The sequence below is a fragment of the Dunckerocampus dactyliophorus genome, chromosome 2 (genome assembly GCF_027744805.1).
Source record: "Dunckerocampus dactyliophorus isolate RoL2022-P2 chromosome 2, RoL_Ddac_1.1, whole genome shotgun sequence".
NCBI classification, from domain to species: domain Eukaryota; kingdom Metazoa; phylum Chordata; class Actinopteri; order Syngnathiformes; family Syngnathidae; genus Dunckerocampus; species Dunckerocampus dactyliophorus.
In genome coordinates this window covers 43,201,725-43,224,349 of record NC_072820.1, presented here as the reverse complement: position 1 = coordinate 43,224,349, position 22,625 = coordinate 43,201,725, and the positions used below count along the sequence as shown (strand labels likewise).

At 40.0% G+C, this 22,625-nt stretch overlaps 1 protein-coding gene across 6 annotated transcripts in view; it reads right to left on the bottom strand.

Moving 5' to 3' along the window:
- Positions 1-22,625, bottom strand: part of radil2b (Ras association and DIL domains 2b) — a 45,311-nt gene that overhangs the window by 4,702 nt on the left and 17,984 nt on the right. For 5 of the 6 annotated variants that reach the window (XM_054756956.1, XM_054756994.1, XM_054756966.1 and 2 more), the window contains exons 7-14: positions 22,159-22,548; positions 20,130-20,167; positions 19,874-20,034; positions 18,431-18,543; positions 10,702-10,969; positions 5,204-5,376; positions 1,798-1,933; positions 1,550-1,734 (exon numbers count right to left, since the gene is read on the bottom strand). In XM_054756956.1, the coding sequence (XP_054612931.1) occupies positions 1,550-1,734; positions 1,798-1,933; positions 5,204-5,376; positions 10,702-10,969; positions 18,431-18,543; positions 19,874-20,034; positions 20,130-20,167; positions 22,159-22,548 (1,464 nt within the window). The remainder of the gene's footprint in view (positions 1-1,549; positions 1,735-1,797; positions 1,934-5,203; positions 5,377-10,701; positions 10,970-18,430; positions 18,544-19,873; positions 20,035-20,129; positions 20,168-22,158; positions 22,549-22,625) is intronic. The other variant, XM_054756974.1, reaches the window with a different exon arrangement.

Below are 22,625 nucleotides of genomic sequence, written 5' to 3'. Positions count from 1 at the left end.
AATCAGCTGAAAATTTGGATTGGGCATGCTTGATGCCAGTGTTTCCAGGAGGCTAATGGGAATGTTGCTCCACGTGGTGAAGATGGCTTCACATAGGGCATCCACTGTCTGGAACTGATGTCCATTTTTGTAAACTTCCCTTGCCATCCATCCCCAAATGTTCTCAGTTGGATTTAGATCAGGGGAACATGCAGGATGGTCCAAAAGGGTGAGCTTATTCCTCTGGAAGAAGTCCTTTGTCAGGCAGGCATAGTGAACTGCAGTGTTGTCCTGTTGAAAAAGCCAGTCATTACCACACAGACGAGGACCTTCAGACATGAGGGATGCCCCCTGCAACATCTCCACATAGCCATCTGCCGTGTGACGCCCCTGCACAACCTAAAGCTCCATTGTTCCATTGAAGGAAAAAGCACCCCAGATCATGATGGCGCCCCCTCTACTGTGCCGTGTGGAAAACATCTCAGGTGGGATCTCCTTGTCATGCCAGTAACATTGGAAGCCATCAGTACCGTCAGGGTTACATTTTTTCTCATCAGAGAATAAAACTTTCTTCCACCTTTCAATGTCCCATGACTGGTGCACAAATTCCAAACGGGCAATTTTGTGGTGTTTGAAAGCATTTTTTATTCTTAAAACCCTTCTCTTGCAGTTGCTGTCTGAAGGTTATTGGACTGCACTCGTTACCAGTTACAACCTTCATTTGGGCCGAGGATCATCCCGAGTCTTGATAGACAGCCAACCGGATTCTCCAACTCAGGGCCAATGACATTCTTTTGGGTCTACTACTTGACTTTTTTATTCCATAACCCTCAGGATCTTTGGAGAAGTTTCAAATGAGTGTCTTACTGCGTCCAACCTCAGCAGCAATGGCGCGCTGCGAGAGGCCTTGCTTATGCAGCTCAACAATCCGACCGTGTTCAAAGAGAAAAAGCTTTTTTGCCTTTGCCATCAAGAGATCGTGACAGTGTGAATACCTGACATTGAATCCATATTATTGCCAACATTTTGGCTTTTAAAGGCTGAAGTCTTCAACTTTTGATCAGCTGACAATTTCACTTTAATGCTTGTTTGCAATAAATTGCTTACTCAACATTTTTTTTGTCTCAAATTTCTTCTTGTTGCATTTTGAAGCTCAACTTAGAACCTCCTTAAGATCCAACAGTGCAAAATGTAAATTCCTGCAATTTTTCAACTGGTCCAGATCGACTTAATGTCCAAAAAATAGGGTGGACACACACATTTGTTGCATCAACCATTGTCATTTTATATAAAACAGTTGTAGTAGTCATGGGTCATCAGGTCCACGGAATTTTTTTTTTGTTTTCAGTATCTTAAAAATGACTTTTTCCGGACCACGTCAAACTAAAACAAATAAATACAAACATTTATTTTCGACCTTTGAAACACAATAACTGAATAATTAATATTATTATTATATTATTAATAACAGTGGCTATACCTTTAGGTTGAATTACAAATTGCAAGACCTCACATGTGTTCAAATTTAAAAGGTTGTAACATCAGTCATTAGATGTGTTCTATGTGTTACCTGGTGCTGGCCAACAGCTGAGACTCCATGGGACTGTAAATTAGATAGATTGGAAATGGAGACTTTGAGCTTGTCCAACTGTTCAATCAAGGATGAATCTGTCACCGCCTTTCCCAAAATGAACTGGAAATCCTCATCTGGCAGCACAAGAGGATGATGGGTGTCAAAACTCTGCAGGATGTCGTCTGAGAATGGAAGAGACACCGTGATAGAGATGAGCCCTAACAATACGAGAGTTGCACTCTCACCCGTGTTGTGTGCTTCTGCTTGGTCCTGAACACATGGAGTCCAAGAGGGAGAAGCTGGGATGTAAAGGCTCAGCAGGTGGTTCAGCTGGGCTGCATTCAAGGCAGGGAAGGCGGATCGTAGCGACATCCAAGATGTCTATGCACGCACAGAAAATTAAAACGATGAAGGCAGATAGAGTTTAGCAGAATGGTGATGCATTTATTTTTTAATATTTGAGCTACTGTATTGTAGCAGCGGTGTCCAAAGCATACATTCGAAAAATACAATTACTTGAAAAAAAGTGTAATGCAAAGAGAAAATGTTGAAATGTTGATGTTATTAACACAAAGCTGCATGCAGGCTTTGTATTTCATGTAACTTCTCACAGTTGATGCTGTATCCTTCTTCTGTGGCCTGTCCATTCTTTGTGTATGTGACGAAGATGCTCGCATCTTTTACCGCGATAGAGCGCCACAGCCATCTTGTTGACGTGTGTGTTCCACAGCAAATGCATTACTCTTTTGAACACATTGTTGTGAGAAGCCAAACTCCTCACTTGTGTAACCCCAACAACTACTGGGGACTACGTTCTTCATCACCGAAATCCGACCAGAACTGGACATAGGGGACCAAGTGGGGGGTATGTCGCTGTTAATGTACCACACTGCTGATGGGGATGACATACAATTTCATGACAAAAAATCCGCACTATCCCGAACTAAGTGCACCGAAGTTTGTATCACTTCTGCCCAAATGACTGGCCTATTAACCATGAATCCATGACTCCATTACTATGTCCATCACAAATATGTGCTGGTGTGTTTAGTCACCGTTAAATGAAATCATACAGCTTTTTAAAGTTAATTTGTGTGGGTTTTTTGGTATGTTCTTATGGTACACAGTACAGTAATATATTTCTCCTTTGGATCAAGGGTCAATTCAAGCCCAGCTGGGGATAAAAGAAATATGGAAACTGGAGAGACGCCAGTTTTCTTCTCAAAACTGAATGTACAAGCACTGAGGGGCGTGTCATATTTGTGTAGCCCACTCACTCTATCTACACTACATAAAATTAAGCACAAATACATACTTTGCATGGACTAATACCCTAAATCAGGGGTCTCCAAACTTTTTCCACCGAGGGCCACATACTGAAAATCAGAAGTGTGGACTCGAGTCACAATTTTGATGACTTTGGACTGGACTTGACAATATCATGCAACCCTACTTCTACTTCAATAACTCGGGACTTGAATCGAACTTTAGTCTGCTGACATGGAAAATACTTGAGATGTTCAGTGAGTGTGTTGAGTAAAATGTGTCCCCATTCAAATGATTCAACTGACATGATTGTTATTGTTCATTAACACATTTTCCCACAGAATCTGCCTAATTGAATACATCTATTAATGTCCAATCAGATTTAAGAACTAACAATGTCTGGAATACCTTTCTGTGCACTGACTAAATCCTGAATGCTACGCCAGCACTTTTCTGTGACTCAGTCTTGCCACACTGGTCTTATGAGACCTCTTGACTCGAGACTTGAGATGAAAGACTTGACACTCGCAAAACGCAGTCTTGCTCCCACCTCTGCTGAAAATCAAAGGATGCAAGGGGCCACGTTGATATCTTTATGTAGTTTTTTATTTTGTAAAAAGGTTAAAAGTTGTTTTTTAAAATTAATTACGTACATTTTTTTAGCGTGATTAACACGTCAAGCCGCGGCTCTCTGTTATGCCTGTTTTATGCTTTCTGCGTCCTCGAGGACTGTGTCATTTTCGCACCCGCGGCCCTTTTCATGCGGAAAATTCCCGCTCCGCACGTGGAAAAAAATGGCAGACGAGCAGGAGATCCTCGCAGCTGAAGTACATCAATACCGGCATTTATATGCGGCAACCCACCCTGTAGTTTAAGCATAAAGAAACAAGTTGTTTTAAGTGAAGTTGTTTTTTTTTATTTTCGTACAGTTGTACTTTGTTTTTTAGTCGTTTTCTTGCTGCTGTTTCTTGTGCGTCACTTTTTGTCACTATTTGTACTTCTAAAACAATGACAACTGCACAATATGTTTTGCACTTGTGAATTGCACTACAAGACCGTGTAGTACCTATTCAGTTGTTTTCTTTTGCACGGGTTATATGAGAAACACCTAAAACTGGTCTTTATATTCGTATATACTGTAAGTATTTAGTGTGCATTAAAAAGAGTGTGTGTTATTTCCTCCTCAAAGCAGTCCTGTGTTGTCTTCAGCCATGTCAGCATGCCTTTTGGAAGCACATTCTCCTGCCAAGTCACTGTGGTGTTAAAGGACGAGTGGACCACCTTCTCTTCCTTTTCTGTCGCAGCAGCAAATAAATACAAAACAGTTCCTCTTCTTCAAGAAGATGCGCAATGTCGCCATGTTGGAAGTCGAGTCAATCCAAACAAAGGCAAACTTCTTCCGCTCTAGTTTAGTACTGTGGTAGACGTGTGTTTTTTCCATACACTGGCCCCCTGCAGTTTGGGAGCAGATGCTACACGGAGTATAAAGTCATACATCGGCTCTCGAGCGGGTTTCCGCGCGGCTCGTTCGTCATTGTAACGACACTTCCTCATTGTCACCAGACAGACTGCGAGATGCATTCATGGACACTCCGAACATCACAACAACGTCTTTGTTATGCGTGTATGGGTGGTCTAAATCAACAGAAATGCAATGAAAATCAATAAGTGGATGTTCTCATCACTCACTCTGTTACTCTTAATGCGGAAGCACAATTTGCTGCATTTAAGTGTGCTTGGAAATCCCAGAAAGTTCACTCAAAACATGTGAATTCAACTTAATTGACGTGGTGTCTTTGAACGCAAGTCCTCGGTGCTCATAATAACAGTTAAAAGTCTGATTCAAATATTCTGCTATTAAAGAAACAAGTATGAGGTAAATCCATTTTCAGACATGCGTGCCATCGGTTAACTTGATTTAAATTTTCAGTTAATTTGGCGACGTCAATACATACAAATATATATAATCCCGCCCTGTCATTTATCTTTCTTTCAATAAAATACAGTCAAAATGAGCACACCTCAGTCAAAGTGTGACATGGTGATTAATCATGATTAATTAACTTGGAAATTATTAATTTGATTGAAAATCTGAATAATTTGACAGCCCTAATGTCAACTTTTGTTATTAGTTAGTTGCATCAACATTTCAGCTTCTCTTCACATTTTTTTTCAGGTTTTTATATTAGGAATATTTTATCTAAATAATAATAAATTAATATTTTTTTTTACTTCTTACAAATTATTAAATAAATACTTTTTTAAAATAATGATTTATATAGAGTTAATATGATTTTATTTCCAATAAAAAAAAACAAGCTGAGGTGGGGGCACATACTGGACACCACTGCCCCAACTAAACCAGTCTCTGATGCATCATTTTACCTGCTGTAAATGATTCCAAGGCGTAGCAAGAAGATTGATGGCCGATGAAAGTGCGTGCGTGTGCGCACAAGCCAGTTTTCTCAATCCAGTTGTCTGGGAGCAGCTCAGAAGCAAGTCAAGATTGGTCCATAAGCGCATGCCTGTAGACCACTGATAGAAACCTGGCTCGGAGCCTGCAAACACATCAAAAGAAAGCCATCTTTGAAATTAGTCGGGATGTAACTAGGACGATTTAGTCAGCTCCATTTTTATTACTGAAAGCTCATCTGTCTTTCATTCAGCCAAGACAAAATATATAGGACAGGCGCTGGATCAGCAGAAAACCAACAATTCAAACAAATTAAAGGCTTATGATAGCTTTCTCGAAGTCTACCATAAAGACATTATGCATCCAATGACGATATGCAAATAAATATGAAAGTAAAGTGATAGCAGTTGAATTCCAGTGGTTGAATATTTGTTGCAGTTTTCTACTTTCATCCTGCAATTTAGCCAAAAATAGCCCCCCCCCCCCCAAAAAAAAGAACTCTGGAAAACTTCTATTATTACTGCCTATTACGTCTTTGTGCATGGTCCTGTGTCCTTGTAAGTCCATATGCTGCTGCAGATACTGTACAGCAGGTGTGTCCAAAGTACGGCCCAAGGGCCATTTGCGCCCTGTGGATGTTTTTTTATTGGCCTCCGGCACATTCTAAAAATATGATTTAACAAGATAACTAAAAAAAAACAACAGCAGCAAAAATTTAAAAATCTGCAGGAATTTTACGAGACCAAAGTCAAAACATTAAAAGAAAAACGTTATAATTTAACAAGAAAAAGTCGTAATTATATGAGAATAATGTAATATTAGAAGGAAAAAAAATGCTATTTTAATAACATATAGTTGAAATATTAAAGAAAAAATGAGTTTTTTTCCCGTAATATTGTGAGAAACAAACAAAAAAATTATAATGTTGGAATTTTTAGCTAATTAGGTTGCGGAAAACGGTAGAACGTTACAAGAATAAAGTCAAAATATCGGAATTACAAGAAGAAAATTTACAAGAAGGAAGATTAAATAGTTGGTAAAAAAAAAAGCAACAGCAGAAATGAAGAAAAACAGCTGTAAAAAAAAGCTGCAATTTTATGAGAATAAATCGTCAATTAGATGAGGACAAATAATGTCATTTCTGTAGCGAGGGAAAAATATGTCGTTTTTTTTCAAGTCGTAATATTATGAGAAACAAACCAAACTAAATCAATTTGTAATTTTTAGAAAATTAGGTTGGGGAAAAAAGTCTAAAAAATTATAAATGATATAAAAAAAAATATTATGGGAATCAAGTGAAAATATTATGGAAAAAAGAAAAAATGATTAAAAAAAAAATTACAAAGATTATCTATGATGAAAGTTGAAATATTTGGAAAATTTAAACCTAAAACATTAGCAAAAATGGGGAAAAAAGAGCAAAGACTGAAGTTCATACTAATAATATGCAGTTTTTTTCTTGAAATATATTTATATATACAGTATAACTCCTTTTAGTTCACAAAATACTGTATGAAAGTGGCCCTTGCATCCTTTCATTTTTTTAGTATGTGAACCCTCAGTGGAAAAAGTCTGAACACCCCTGCTGTACAGTCACTGCAAATCATTGTGGTTCATAAATGTTTGATGCTTTAGCAAATTATCCTGCGGATAAATGTGAATCTCAACCCCTTTATGCATGCATGAAACCCATTTCCTCCAGTCTATTGGGTTATCATGTGGTTTTTAATGACAGAAACACTCACCGTCAAGCTCAAGCGAGGAATGCAGGCTTGAAGCACTGCCTGAAGTCTTCCTAAGAACCTTTTATATAGAATGATGATTAACATTGGTGGCTCCATCACACTCTTAGACCGACAGACATAAGGCTCCCTTGTATGAGGGGCTTTCCAACTTCTGCTGCAGTGCCACCATGATCTCATGTGTTCAGTGGAACCTCTAATGTCAAACACAATCCTTTCCAGGATGCTTGTTGACCTCCTTTTTGGGGGGATTTTGAAACATTTTTTCCCATAGTAAATAATGGAAATAAAAAAGATTTCAACTACATTTTAGCCCCTAATGGTGTAATTTTAGACTCTGAATGATCATGCATGTGTAAAAATAAGTTAAGCGCTATTAATACGAATAATCGTCTCTTTAAACACGCTTAAAGTATTAATACCAAACTGTTAAAACAACAACACATGAGCTGAACTGTCACGTTCCATATTTTCTGTTCTGCTGTTACGTGTTGTTGGTTCCTCCAACTTGTTGCTTTTTGTGTTTCTTCCCCAGATGACCTCACTTCTGGTGTCGGGTGGAACAACGAGGCACACGTGCAGCCGTTTGGCTTTCAGTGGCACTCTTGCAGCAGGAAGACGTGGGATCGTACTTTCTCCTACGACGTTTGACTGAGAACTGCTGATGGCGTCTGCCTTGTTTATTCCACTAGACCAGGGGTGTCCAAACTTTTTCCAGTGAGGGCCACTGACTAAAAAATGCAGGGGTGTGAGGGCCACTTTGATGTTTTGGATATGCTATGAAGTTATATATATTTCAAGAAAAAATGCATCTCAGCTTTGTGATATAGGTGAAAAAGTGAATTTTTAATATGATTTTTTTTTAATTGTCCAAATATTTCAACATTCTTCCTAAATAATCTTTGTAAATCTTCTTCTCGTAATATTATGACTTTATTCTCATGATATTTTGACTTTATTCCTATATTATTATTTTTCCCTAACCAAATTTTCGATGTTTTGCTTTTTAAAATGATGTGTTCTTTCTTTAATATTTCAACTCTGTCCTACTAAAATTATATTATTCCTCATATTATATAAAGTTTATTCTCGTAAAAGTGCAACTTTCTCTCTTTTTTTTGCTTCATATTTTGACTTTATTCTCCGAAAATTATTTTTTGTTTTGTCATTTCTGCTGTTGTTTTTTTTAAATTATTTAATCTATTTAATCTTCTTTAGCAATTTTCCTCTCATTACTATGACTTTATTCTCATAATATTTTGACTTTATTCTTGTAACATTCTAACTTTTTCCGCAACCTAATTAAAAAAAAATTATAACTTTATTTGTTTTTTTGTTTTCATAATATTACAACTTTCATAAAAATTTGGTCTTTTTAAAAAATATTTCAACTTTATGCTGCTAGAATTATTTAATTTTTCCTCATAATATTACAACATTATTCTCTTAAAATTATGACTTTTCCTCTTAATATTTTTACTTTATTCTTGTAAAACTGTTGCTGTTTCTTCCATTTTTGGCAATATTTTTTTAAAATATTTTTTCTATATTTCTTTTTTTAACTATTTTTTATTATATTTCTGGAACGTTCCACAAGCTGCGCACATCGACGTGCATTCCAGAGTGCCTCGTTGTTCCATCCCGGCTGCCTTACTGGCTGAGCTGTGTTCTTCTTTCTATTTAGGCATTTTCCCTACTTTTTTTTCCCCCCATGGTGCTTTGTGTTGTCAAATGGACCTTTAGTTTTTTTGTTGTTGTTGCTCACTCCACGTGAGCTTTCATTAAAGACTTCGATGCTTCCGCATGCATCTGTGATCCGGCCTATCTCAAGATGTTACCTTAACTTTGATAACAAGTAATGGTGTGTATGAGGGTTCTGCTTCTGTTGTATCTCCAGTTCCTATGTCAAGTGTCGAGAAAAGCCACTAGAGAAGCAAAACATATGCGAAGAGTTAACCCTATGATATTTGCAAGATATGCTGACGTGATGTAATGCATTCCTCTTTTGTGTGAGTTTAGACGTTGTCATCCCTAAAAGTCAGCTTTAACTCACAACAATGCAACTGCAGGGACATTTGGGGATGGGTATTTGAGGCAAAAGGTGGTCACACCGGATATTGACAGGTTTTTGGACCAGTGTATGTACAGTATGTATAGCTCTGGTGGACATTTGTGCAAACAGCATGCCTATTCCGCGCTCCCTCAACACTTGCAACATCTGTGGCATTGCGCTGTTTGCAGACGCAATTCTAGAGTCTGTTGGGGTGCTATAAGCAAAAATACACAGGGGGCCCCTTTGCACAGTGCTACTGCTGTAGAAGGTCAAAGTTTGTCCGCCCTCAGGGGCCCCCAACTGGGCTGGGGCCCCAAGCAGCGCCCCTGGCTGTGTGATAAAAATGCACAATTGTGAGCACGCCTGTGCAATAATCATTATCAATCTTAATATGCCCCACGTGTGAGGTGGGTGGATGATCTTGTCCTCACCAAGACAGATTTTTGAAAAACATCTTAGAGAAATAGGCCTTTTGTGTACGTAGAAAAGTTTGAGACCATGAACAAAAACAAAAGTCTAGCGTTTTGTTGGGTTTTTTTTAGTATACTGTATATACAGTGGAACCTTGGTTAGCCTCATTAATTCGTTCCAGAAGGACTGACTCTAACCGTCCCAGAAAGCCAAAATGTTAACACACACCACATTTTACAATTGCAGTTTTACATGCAGAAAACAATATGAAATGAAATGAAAGGGATAAATTAGCATTTAAGTTTACTTTTGCCTTCGGTCTTGACGTGACTGTTCCCAAAGACACGATGTGGCGGCAAGATCAACACGGGCACCGCCTTCCTGTTTTGCCATGACTTGTTTCGTGAATTCAATAGTTTCTCACCTCAATACCGTAACCCAACGTGGCGCCCAAGAATGTTGCAAGTGTCAGCATTTTGACCAAGAAGGTGAGAAATAGGTATGCATCTGTATCTGTTCACCCGTCTAAACGATCAGTATCGTGTCTGTACTCGGAGTGGGTGGAGTATAAACAGGATGTGGGTTAACGGAAGAGGACACCCAAGCCTTCGGTACCTTCTATTATCATGGCAAACGTGAATTCTCTACCGAGCAAGATCACTGCAGAAATCAAATGAAATAAAAAAAACAGCAAAAATAGTAAAAAATAGAGCAAAAGGCACAATGAGAAAAAGCACCAACCACCAATAATAACACAAAGCTTTGTATTTAAATACAAAGCTTTAAATATTTATCACTTTTTAATTTACTTTAAAAACCTTTCTACAAAATAAATAAATATGTATAACTGAAATATATATAGATCTTGCGCAGGTTCACGGCCGAGAAAAGAGCTCCAAAAGGTTGGTGACCACTGCTATAGTGTATAGTACTAAACCGGGGGTCTCAAACTTGCGGCCCGCGGGCCATTTGCGGCCCACCAAATCATATCTTGATATCACATGGATGTATTGTGAATTGTGTCGTATCGTGAGGTACCCTGAGATTCCCAGCCCTACTCCCAATACTTGATGCGGCCCAGCCTCACCCAGACTCTACCTCCACTGGGCCCCAGTCAAATTGAGTTTGAGACCCCTGTTTAAACAACCATCTTTACTGTACTGGTAAAGATAGTACTGACTGCACCGCTACTGCGTCATTGTGTGAACAGCGGTTTGTAGAATACTGTATGTGATTGCCCGTGTATGTGTGCGTGCTGATATACCTCTCTCCATGAGTAAGTTGAAGAGCGATGCATTGATGAAGTAGAAAAGGAATCCAATGAGCTGTGTGGAAATCTCAGGGTGGAGCTGACAGTCTGATAGCAACCTCTGGGTCTCAGTCAGGACTGCCACGACTTGCTGGATCTCATCAGGGAACCTCAGCCTGCTGCTACGCAGAACCGACTCACCCTCGCCAGTCCCTTGAGGAGGATCAGGATCCTCCACAAATGGGTTGCAGTCCAGAAAGAAAGGCAGGATGGGGTACAGAACCTGGTTAGGACAGAGTGGGTGAGTGAGTGAGTGAACTGTGCAGGTCACTGTAGGTGACTCAATCTCGTGGTGAACATTGTCAGGTTGGAAAACTTTACTTTTTGCAACCATCCATGTTGCCTTGACCAAACTTCCTCTCTTCTTTTAACACTGCAACATTATTGATAGAAGACCAGTGGGAAAAACCAGGGGAATCAGCAAAAAATTAGGGCGTTTCCCCTCCCGTCAACTGAAAGGTCCTTGCTTCTCCATAGAGTAGGACCGGACAATGACAGCTCTGTTTGAGCTAATTGTACGCAGACATCCCCTTGCCCCGGCAATCTCACTCTTACGCCCACCATGCTTCCAAGGCCAGTACTGGCGCTCAATCCACATTCCAAAAAAAGCTGAATGTGGCTGATGTGGGCTTGGCCGGGTGCTACAACAAGACTGCTGAGTGAAGAGTTCTGAAAGAATCCACCCTAAGCAGATCGTTTTACTTTCACTGTAAAGCCCAGGGTAGGCAGCAGAAAGCAGCAGAATGGAAGTAGACAACCACTGCGTCCATCACACATGAGACAATGGAAATGGGGAAAACACTGTAATCTTGCAATCTTACTGATTGGAAAATGTTGCTCAGTGGAGCCAAGCAGCAAGAATTTATTCATTAAACCGAGCTCGATTCTGGATTTCCCGCACTGTCTCTCAGTCAAAACTGTGCATTTATCATCATGAGCAAATAAACATAGTCCGACCACAAGTCTGGATTAAATCCGTGTGTATTAACAAATGTTTTCAGTGGAATAGCTTGTCATTGACGGCGCCTGTTGTTTTCCATGCTGCAGCAATAACCACCACATCGAGTTGTTGTGTATAAAATATTATTTAAAAATTCCATCAAATACTTCACTTACATGAATCAGATGGACTACATGGTAAACAATAATATGAATCATTTTTTCCACTTGTAAGGAGGGGTCTCCACACTGGATTTAATCATTAGGTGTACTCAGAGGTCTTTTCTTGACAATGGAGCCCTCATCACGTTCCTCAATAATTCTGTCTGTCAGTCATGAATAGAGGAGGATCACATTCTGCCGGGAGGTGACAAGCATGACAGATGACATACCTAGCCGGCATAACCAGTGTGTGGAAACACACGCAATTGTTTCCTTCAGGCTGAAATCAAGGGAAACGAGATAAACGTAAAGCCTTTTATCTGTTTCTCCTTTAACCTCAAGATAACGAGCAAATCAAAGTAACTTTAAAAAAACAGCAGTAGCACATAATCACCTGATCCTATCCAGGAGCACGACTGCGGTTTGTCTAACGATCCTTGAAAAACTTTCAACATGTATGAACCACTGACAACTAAACTACTATAAACACTAGTACACCGTACATGTTTTTATTGAGTAATCATTTCAAATAAATAATTATTTCACATTGTCATATCAATACTATAGTATATTATACTGCACTGTAACACATTATACTATACCGGGGGCGTCCAAAGTGCGGGCCAGGGGCTATTGGTAGGCCGCATCTGCTTTTTTTTTTGGCCCGTGGCACATTTTAAAAATATAATTTAACAAAAAAACTAAAAAAACCCCAAAACTGCAAAAATGGAAAAATCAGCTGTACCTATAAAAGAATAAAGTCAAAATATTAAGAAAAAAAATGGTCATCTAACCATAGAAAGTCGTATTTTCACAAGGACAATGTAATATTATGAGGAAAAATAACGTCATTTTAGTAGCATAAAGTTTAAATAATAAAGAAAAAAGACGTTTTTATGCCCTGTCATTGGCCTCTCGCCCATAAATCAGCTGGGATAGGCTCCAGCATATCCCCATAAGCGGAATAGAGGATGGATGGACGTTAGTTTTAAAGTCAAAATATTAAGAGAAAAACAAATGTAATTAAACAAAAAAACTAATAAAAACCTGGAAAAAGGAGCAATAATTTTACAAGAATAAAGTCAAAATATTAAGAGAAAAAAGTTGTAATCTAACAAGAAAAAGTCACAATTTTAGGAGAATAAAGTCATAACACTATGAGAGAAAATAATGATGAAGTTGAAATATTTAGAATATATTTTTTAAATATTTTTTAAAAGTCACAGTATTATGAGAAACAAACAAAATGAAATGAAGCTATAATTTGGGAAAATTAAGTTGGGGAAAAAGTTATAATATTATTGGAATAAAGTCAAAATATTCTGGGCATTAAGTCATATTACAAAAAGCTAATTTGCAAAGAAAGTTTACATATTTGGAAAATTAAAAACTATTTTTTAAATAAAAAAAAAATCCCCCCCAAAATGAGAAGAAATGAGTGAAGTGATACTAATAATAGACGCTTACACCGATATCACAAAGCTGAGATGCAGTTTCTTCTTGGAATAGATATAACTTATTATCACACAAAGTATCAACGCGGCTCTTGCGTCCTATCATTTGTCACACTGTGGCCCTCGCTGGAAACAGTCTGGACACCCCTGTACTATACTAGACTAGATAGCGCACTGCTATCAAGGAACAGGACTGAGGTTTTGTTTTTGTATTACACTGCACCATGCTGTACTATACCATAATATACTATGCAAGTGTCACAGACGGCAGAAGTCGTCAAAAAAACATATTTCAAATATTTGAATTTAATAAATACAAAAATAATAAAATTAAACACTCAATTTAAAAAATATTAAATTTTATTTAAATGAATAAATATAAATTACAAACACACCTCAGAAAATTACATTAAAATATTTAATGTTATTTAAAATATTTTCATATTAACAAATTCGCAAAATAAATAAATACTTGACTTATCAATTAAATTAAGTTAATTATAATATTACATATTAAATATTAATTATATTTTACTTTAAATTTAATTATATTTGTATATAATTAATATGCAGAAGTCTGGACATACGGTATAATATACAGATATACTGATATACCATTATACAAAAAAGCTTTAATTGGTTGTTAATTTCAAATAAATACTTACTCATTAAAAATTACAATTACATATTAAAAAAAACAAAATTTAATACATACATGCTGTATATATAACATATAATATAAATAAAATACATTCCATCAAAACTAATGCATTTAATTAAAAATATATTTATATACAGGATGTAATATAAGATATAGGTGAGCGAAAGGACATTTAGGAGACACTTACTGTAGATAATAAATTGGTTCTCATTCACTGAGCAGATAATGTTTGTCCCAAGCTTGAAGGACAGCAGCTATTATGCCCACTTTAGAGATACCGTTTCATATCAAGACTTGCTTCCTGCAAGGGAAACTGGCTAACAAAAGCCACAAATCAGCCAAATCCACTTGGCTTTAATAGGCATGAAAGCCGAGACTTTGACGTCGGCTACTAATGGCCTATTAGGCCAACAATGTAGTCATATTATACTTCACATTACAGTACTTGCTTCTGTACTTTGCCTGTGTATGTGGAACGGGGCATCAAGGTCAGTGGTGGTCGCCATCATAAGTGGACACACAACTATGTTCAAGATAGTTATATATGGACAGATTATTATTACTGATAGTAATTACTGATTACTGATGGTAATATTAGTCTCATTGCTAGTATCACCAGTTGCAATGAAATGTCATTTTATTTAAGTTTTCTACAGCCATGTTTGCAGGACCTACTGTTAAGGTTTGACATTGTGGCTGTTTGCAGTAGATCAGAACTGTAAGAAAAATAGGCTTAATAGTTTTTAGGAATTTGTTGGATATTTAGACACAAGCAAGCAATGGAAGATATCAAAAGCTGTGTTGCAAAGACATCATTGCAACAGTTCCAAGGCCTTGGCTGAGCTCCATCGGCACACAGCATTCACACAAAGGCCCTCGGTGTCTTGTCTCGCGGCAGTTTCAGAATGACCCTGGTGTGGTCTGACAGTGTGGCCGGTGGCTCGATTTGAAAGCTGTCAGCAGCTAACTGGGCCCTTTATTCTCAGCCGGTCACTGATTATTTTCCTTTTTTTCCCCCCATACTCGTCAATGTGGACAGATAGAAAAGTACAACACAAGAGTGGTTTGCCTCCTCTGTGGTAGTTGATTTACCGTGTGGAAGTTTTACCGAGAACATAGAATATAGTGAGACACCATATTGTGGCAAGCTTGAGTTGCACAGGAAATTACGAGAAAAGGAGCTTCAACTTGCACGAGAGTGTAATTTTTTTTTAAAAATTGCAAATCACAGCTAAGCAAACGTGGCTCGCACAGCATAAAAGAACACAAGGTCACCAACTATGTCACTTACCAACAATAATAACACAAACACATGGCCTGCTGGAAAGCCCATGCGCACTTGCCCAACATGCTACAAAGCCCCCACCTTGCCAGTTAGCTGTCCACAGCAGCTCAAGTGTCAACAACAAAGTTCCGTAGATGTAGTGGAAGTTGTCGCCGTCTTTGAGCCTGCTCGGGCGGCCTCCTGGCAGGTTTCGGTGATGGATGAGCGTCTGTAGGCCTGTCCTCTTGCCTTGACTCACTCAGAAGTGAGGCCAAGGGCTGTTAAGAGGCCAGTTGATCCCGGTTGAGGACCACCACTGGGTTCCTCTTGATCAACAAGACTTTGTACATGACACCTCGCCAGGACAGTGCACGATTCAAGTCAGTAACTCATTGGCTTGAGGGACAGGTACCTCTCCTCTCAGGGCTGTACGCCCACACCTGTGCCCCAGCAGCAAAGTCCTCTCCTCTGCAACGGGTGTCGTGGGCCCTTTTCTGTAGGGATGAGCCGGATACTAGTTTTAGACGAGTATCCATTACGGATAATGCATTTTTGCTGAGTACGAGCATGAAACAAGTACAGCTCGTCATTATCTGTAATCGTGAATAAGGAAAACCCTCATTGGGTAACTGGGGTAATTGGGCACTTCTGTATTCACTCTTCATGCTCTGTAATTGGCCAGTCACACACAGCGATTTAAGCCCCACCCATAAACCACGCCCACTTCTGGTTTATGCCCCTCCCGTATCTATGGATACAGATCATTTAGATGGGTGAACAGATACAGATACAGATAGGGTGTACTCGTTCATCCCTACTTTAGTGTGAGTGAGTCCAAATACCATTTCCACAGGACTGCATGAGGGCTGTTGCGGTGCACTTAGTGGACTCTGGAAGGTGTCAATTATGCTGCTGCCGGCTGATCAGGATAGCAAGTTGGGTGGCCAGCCAACCACCTCTCGCACTGGGCTTTCAACGGCACTGTGCGAGTTTTCTTGCTGCCCAGCTGCCGACAAACTTCACTAAAAACCTGGGCCTCAAAGTTCTGTCCCTGATTGCCGTGCAGCTCTTAGTGCAGATATCACAAAGCTCCACATTTTGACGACACCCTGGGCAGTAAAATCCAGATTGAAGGAGTTGGAGGTTCTTGTTGACCTTGAAATGGCATGCCCCTATCGAACCTTGAACAAGTTGTAGCACTTGTGGTCGCAGGATGCAAGGAATCATCCATCCATCCATTTTCTATGCCACTTCACCTCATTAGGGTCGCGGGGGCATGCTGGAACCGATCCCAGCTGACTTTGGGCAACAGGTGGGGTACACCCTGGACTGGTCGCCAGCCAATCGCAGGGCACATATAGACAAACAACCATTCACAATCATATTCATACCTACGGGCAATTTAGAGTCACCAATTAACCTAACATGCATGTTTTTGGAATGTGGGAAGAAACCGGAGTAGGCTACCTGGAGAAAACCCACGCACAGGGAGAACATGCAAAATCCACACAGAAATGCCCAAGGGAGAATCGAACCCAGGGCTTTCCGATCTCCAGACTGACTGTGTGGCCAACATGCTAACCACTAGACCACCGTGCGGCCCTGCAAGGAATCAGAAGCTGGAAAATGTTTCGGCTGCCTATAAGCATCTGCCAGTGGCGGTGGAGGAAACGGTCACGGCTGACAATGCTGGACTACTCTCAATTAAGAATATTGGTCTCTGGTTTGACCATGGAAACAAATGACCAGGCTGCTCATTGGCCTGCCTCCACCCACTTTTGGACATGGCCGAGGACAGCGTCACTCTGATCGTGCTGGAGTTGTGCTGGGTCAAATTCCTCAAAGCCCTAGATTGCAGGCAATCCATCGGGGTCACCAGTGCTTCTGTCTGGAGTGCCATCACTGTTGGTTGGGGTATCATACTGCACTGCTACCACTGGGGCTAGTGCTCCCCATTCCTTCAAGCACTGGCAGTGGCACTCCTCACAGGGCTGTTGGGACAAAGCCTCTGCATTGGAGTTATGGCGCCCAGGCCGATGGTGGACTTCAAAGCCATATCCCAGCAGTGTCTCCAGACACTGGGCCAAGTGTCTTTGAAGTTGAGGAGCCAGGTGAGGGAGGCACGGACAGGGTGCAGGAGGAACATTTGCCCACAGACTTATGGACGAAAGCGGCAAAGAGCCAAGTCAACGGCCAACAATTCCCAACGTATGACACAGCACTTTCACATAAAATCAAATCAATCAAGGTTTCATGTTGAAAAAACATTTCTCTCAGGATGGCTGAGGGCACGGGTATGGTAGGCGATGACTTGCTCTCACTGTTCTCCTTCCTGGGACAGCACTGTGCCAAGGCCCACATTATTGTCATCCATGTTTATGATGAAGGGTCACTGGAGTTCAGAGTAGGCCAACACGGGGGCTTCCAAAATGGCCAACTGGAGTTGGGCTAACGCATAAGCACAATCCTTGCTCCACTGGAACATCTGTCCCTCCTGAGTCAGTCTATATAGGGGGCTGGCGATGGTAGCAAAGTCTCTGATGATAGATGTTAGTAGGCTGCCTGAGATTTCTGGTCCATGCCAAGGCCCTCATAGCTCCAGTGTTAAAGTTCATTGACTGCTTGCTTCAGGGATCACTCATACTGTCTGGACAGCATTGTCCAACCTCCTCACAAGCTTTTCTTTGCTGTGTTTTGGCCAAATGCAAGCATGTGACGAAGTCCTCAGTTTCCTCAAACATGCTCGACATCCTGTAATCCCACTTCTGACACCAGTGTGGCAAGCTTGAATCGCACAAAAAATTGAGAGAAAGAGCTTCAACTTATATAAGAGAGTGCTCTTTTATTTGCTAACCATGGCTTAGCAACTCGCACGGCACAAAACAACAGACAGTCATCAAATCCAACAACTCATGGTGCAATCAACAATAACACAAACGCAAGACATGCTGCGCACTCTTCCCCAACACATACAGTATAGACAAATTGTTGTCTATATGTGCCTTGTGATTGACTGGCGACTACTTCAAGGTGCCAAATAGTCCGCTGGGATAGGCTCCAGCTTACCCTTGACCCTGAGCAGGAGATATCAATTATGTCAATTACTTCAAATGTCAATTACTTCAATATTCATATTATTTCATATTCATATTACTTCATATAACCACATGTTCAAAGGGTTGAATCATATAACTTCGCTTGCACCTTGGTGATGTAGTACACACACTGCTGGAAGGTAAGCATGATGACCTCCTCCAGGGCGGCTATCGTCTCTTCGCTGGCTGAACGCACACAGGACAGCTTTAACTCCAGCAGGACTGGAAAAACACAACAGCAATACAATTATTGCTACAAATGACATACTGTGCATTAAGTGTTTTAAAGCTGTGGAATTGTGCACTTGTAACCGATGCTTCTCAACCTTTAAAATATATACAGTACATATGAGGGTTGGGAACGATAAACTGATGCAACCAGACAAGCGAGAGGTGTGGTTGAACGGGTAAAGACCTCCCGGATCGAAAGGTAATCAGCCGTAAATTTGATTAATCGATTGTAGAGACAGGCACCGGGTATTGCAAGACCAGCAGCTGGTTGACAGTCGGTCTCTTAAACAATGCGAGAGCCTGGGCTGGCCGCAAAAGGACTGTCGTGCACTCACCATAGCTTAGCATTACTGAAGACAAGAATGGATGTAAATATTAGCAATGCGTACAATATAACGATCTAATTTATCATATATTATGTGTTGTGTAAAATTAGGACAGGAACAACATCAAATTAAAAGCACTCAATGAATACAGAGCCAGCATCCACCAGTTCGAGCCTGGGGTTTGTTTTGCAGAGAGAAAATTATACATCGCTGTTTGCTAGCATGAATTAACTTGAGGTTGTGCACAAATCCAAAACAAATATTCACATCACCACTCAATAAGGTCATCAAATCTTACCTTCATGCATTACCACATACTATCAGCATTTGGGACCAAATATGAGGTGAAAGAAAAGGGGCAAAATACAGTATAGTAGTCTATCTGTGCACTGTGCAAGAAAGTTAAATGGTGCGTTCAAGAATTGTTGAACAAAGTGGTACAGGCGCTGCTCGCTACAAACAACATATGCAAAACTGTGGGATTTCTAACTGTATATTATTTTTTGAATAAAATAACGATGATATTCCCAAAATTGATGTGCTTTTACATAAAATTTTATGTAGTTATTTATAAAAAGAAATTCTGTGTTTTTTGTAATCATTATGCCTGAAAGTTTGGGCGGTTGGGAACCCCTGTGTTACAACATTGTTGAGGATATGTGGTCTTTTGCACATTTGAAAGTACTGTACGAATGGCACTTTTGTAGAATTGTCTTCTTTATTTTATAATGTAAGCTTAATGTCTGCATCAACAAACATTAACGGCAGAATCAAACTGAATCGAATCGTATCATTTGTACACTGTATCGAATCGTTGTTGTTTTAAAATTATTATTTGTTTTAATCGCAGCGTAACCTGTGTATCTAGATTCAAATCGAATCTTCGAGAGATTTACATCCCTAATACGTACTGAACCAGACCACGACCATGACCGAAATGTCCAGTCAGAAAAGTTCACATCATCATTGTGGAATGATCTCAAAATGTGACTGACCCAAATTGTCCCCCTCCTCTCGTTGTTCTCCATCTTCATTGTATTCTGTGGTTCTCCACTTTAAGATGAGAGGCAACTGGTACTGGATGAACTGGAGCAGCTCCAGGCTGTTTGACATCCATACCACTAGGGGAAACAGTCCTGGTATTATGTCCTCAAGGCTGAAACAATGCACGACATCCAGACTTGAGTGTCTCTATTGAAGAGCAGTTGGCTTTTACATAAATGATAGCTGGAGTGAGAAAAAAGAGCTTACATTTCCTTTTGAATAGCAGCTAATTCATTGGTTTGCTCCTGAAAAATACAGTGGAAAAAAATCAGTACAAGATAGTGGATAAAAATGAATACATTCTATGTAGGGGACGTTGGTCGAATGTAATCATTAGGAGCTCTAATGGTGAATTCGTTCATTCATTCATTCATTTTCTATGCCGCTTGAAACCTCTTCTTGAGTGCTTAAGTGACGTCAAGGCTAGGTTGGCTCAAAATTTTTTAAAGCTCAATGAGGACTGAGGTTATCTTGCTGAATCACAATGGCCCCCTTTTGGACTTGGGCCTCTCGAGAACCATGTACGTCCTGCAGCAACCAGCCTTGGCGTCACTATAGACAGTGTTTCGTTTAATAAACAAATTGTAAAATCCAGCTTTTATCATCTTCGGCGTGAGTTGTGTGTTCCTCTGTGTCTTTTATTGTTATCTTTTCTTTTTTTGTTATTTGATTGGTTCTACTTATTTTAGGGTTTTTAAATCGATATTATTTATTTTTGTTTTTAATGTTTTTGTTTTTACAGTAATCCCTGGTTTAACATGATTAACTGGTTCCAGACTGACCACGTTGAATGAATTTTCACGTTATATACGAGTCAATGTTAATACATGAAATACTTCCGTAGTTAGAGCATAGAAAACCTGTCTAAATATGGGTCTTAACATTATTAGAGCCCTGTAGGCATGAAATAACACCGCAATAGTCACTTTTACACTCCTATTATTCTTTGTTTACGTCACATTGCTCAGGCTCCGGGATCACAGCAGAGATAACAGACGGCCAGAGCTAACATAGCAAGCTACCAAGCTAACTAGTTAGCCTGTCTAGTTTACTTATTCAAAATTTAAGAACGTTTTTCAAACGGAGTGGAGAAGGAGGACAAAGGAGACAAAAACATACCACTTCCACACTGAATGAGAGGAGAACCTTTTCTTCCACTCGATCTCAGCCGTAGCAAGTCGGCTCGGCTCTGCTGGCTCAGTAGCCAGTCTCCATGCAGTGTGAAAGGTAATGTAATCTAACATCACGTCTCATATCACTGAGACGCAGTGACCAGAACACTACATATAATTTGTCTCGCAATATTTTTGGACTAATTATCGGCCATAGTCAACCACAAAACAGCGATCATATTTACGATTTATTGATTTACTAGTTTGTGCAGCACTTTGGAAACTGAGTTTATAAAATGTAATATATACTGTAAATAAAGTGGATTGGATTGTCCCCATGAGGGAAGCAGGGGTATGCTGGAGCCTATCCCACCTGACTTTGGGCAGGAGGCGGGGTACACCCTGGACTGGTCGCCAGTCAATCACTTATCTTGACACCTCTCAAACTGGCTGTCTGATGTCAATATAAGTGGTTGCCGATATAACTAAAACTGAAACCTACCATTGTTTGCACATTTACTTGTGATGACAAAGTATTTTTTTTTAACCTACAGCAGTTTGTTGTCATAGTTTTTCTCTATTTTTGCATTTTTGGAAGGGAGTTTGATTTAGTCTAGACCGGTGGTTATCAACTGGTGGGTCGTTTTCAATGGGTCACAGGTCTTTGTCTGGGAAAAGTAAAATAACAGTAATGTAATGTAATGACCAATCTCTGTGAATGCATCTCACGTTCTTGTCTGCGCTACCCGCCGTGAGATGCATGCCATGTTTCTGCGTGACTTTGTCAAGCTTGAGTGGGAAAGGAGGGACTTAATGTGCCGTCTGTTCGACACACAGCTGCAGATATCTGGTTTGAGTTGAAAAATTCCCACAATATGGGTCACCACTTGTCACTGGGGCGTGATGGTGGGCCCCACAGCCAAACCAGTTGAGAACCACTGACCTAGATGACTTGTTGATATAAGCGGGGCTGATTTAAGTGGGTTCCACTGTGGTAATGAATGAAAAAAATGAATGAAAGCCACCTTTCTGCTTGGTTTAAGCACATCTGAAAGCATGCATTATATTTTCATTTTTCATCTCCTATATAACTGGCAGATTTTTTTTTTTTTACTACTACTCACCCACACTGCACTCTCAATTTCACTTGCAATAAGCAGCAGGAGTCTTCGCAGGTCTGACTTGGGGAGACGTGAGGCAGAATACTGAACACACATGCACAGCAAAAATGCAACAGTCAGAGGCGGTAAGTCTTTGGCACCGCTGCTTCCCATTGCAACTATTTTTTTCACGATGCAATGCTCATCCTCAGCCTGGTAGTTCAAAGTCAGACAGAGGCCCTCATGTGATTTCAAAAATGGGGGGGCTCTCTTCAGGCACTTTATGGTGTCAGGGCCTTGAAGGTCAATGCAGGTGTTGCAGAGTATCCCATCTTTTGTCATAGCAGACGTGGTATATCCAAGCAACCAGGGGACTGTTGACAAGCTGGGATCAGGACCAGCATGGTTCACTTCCTTTTCCAAGAAAGAAACAAGAATAAAAAATAATGTCTATTGCCAATGTAGCGTCAATGTGAATAAATACTGTATTT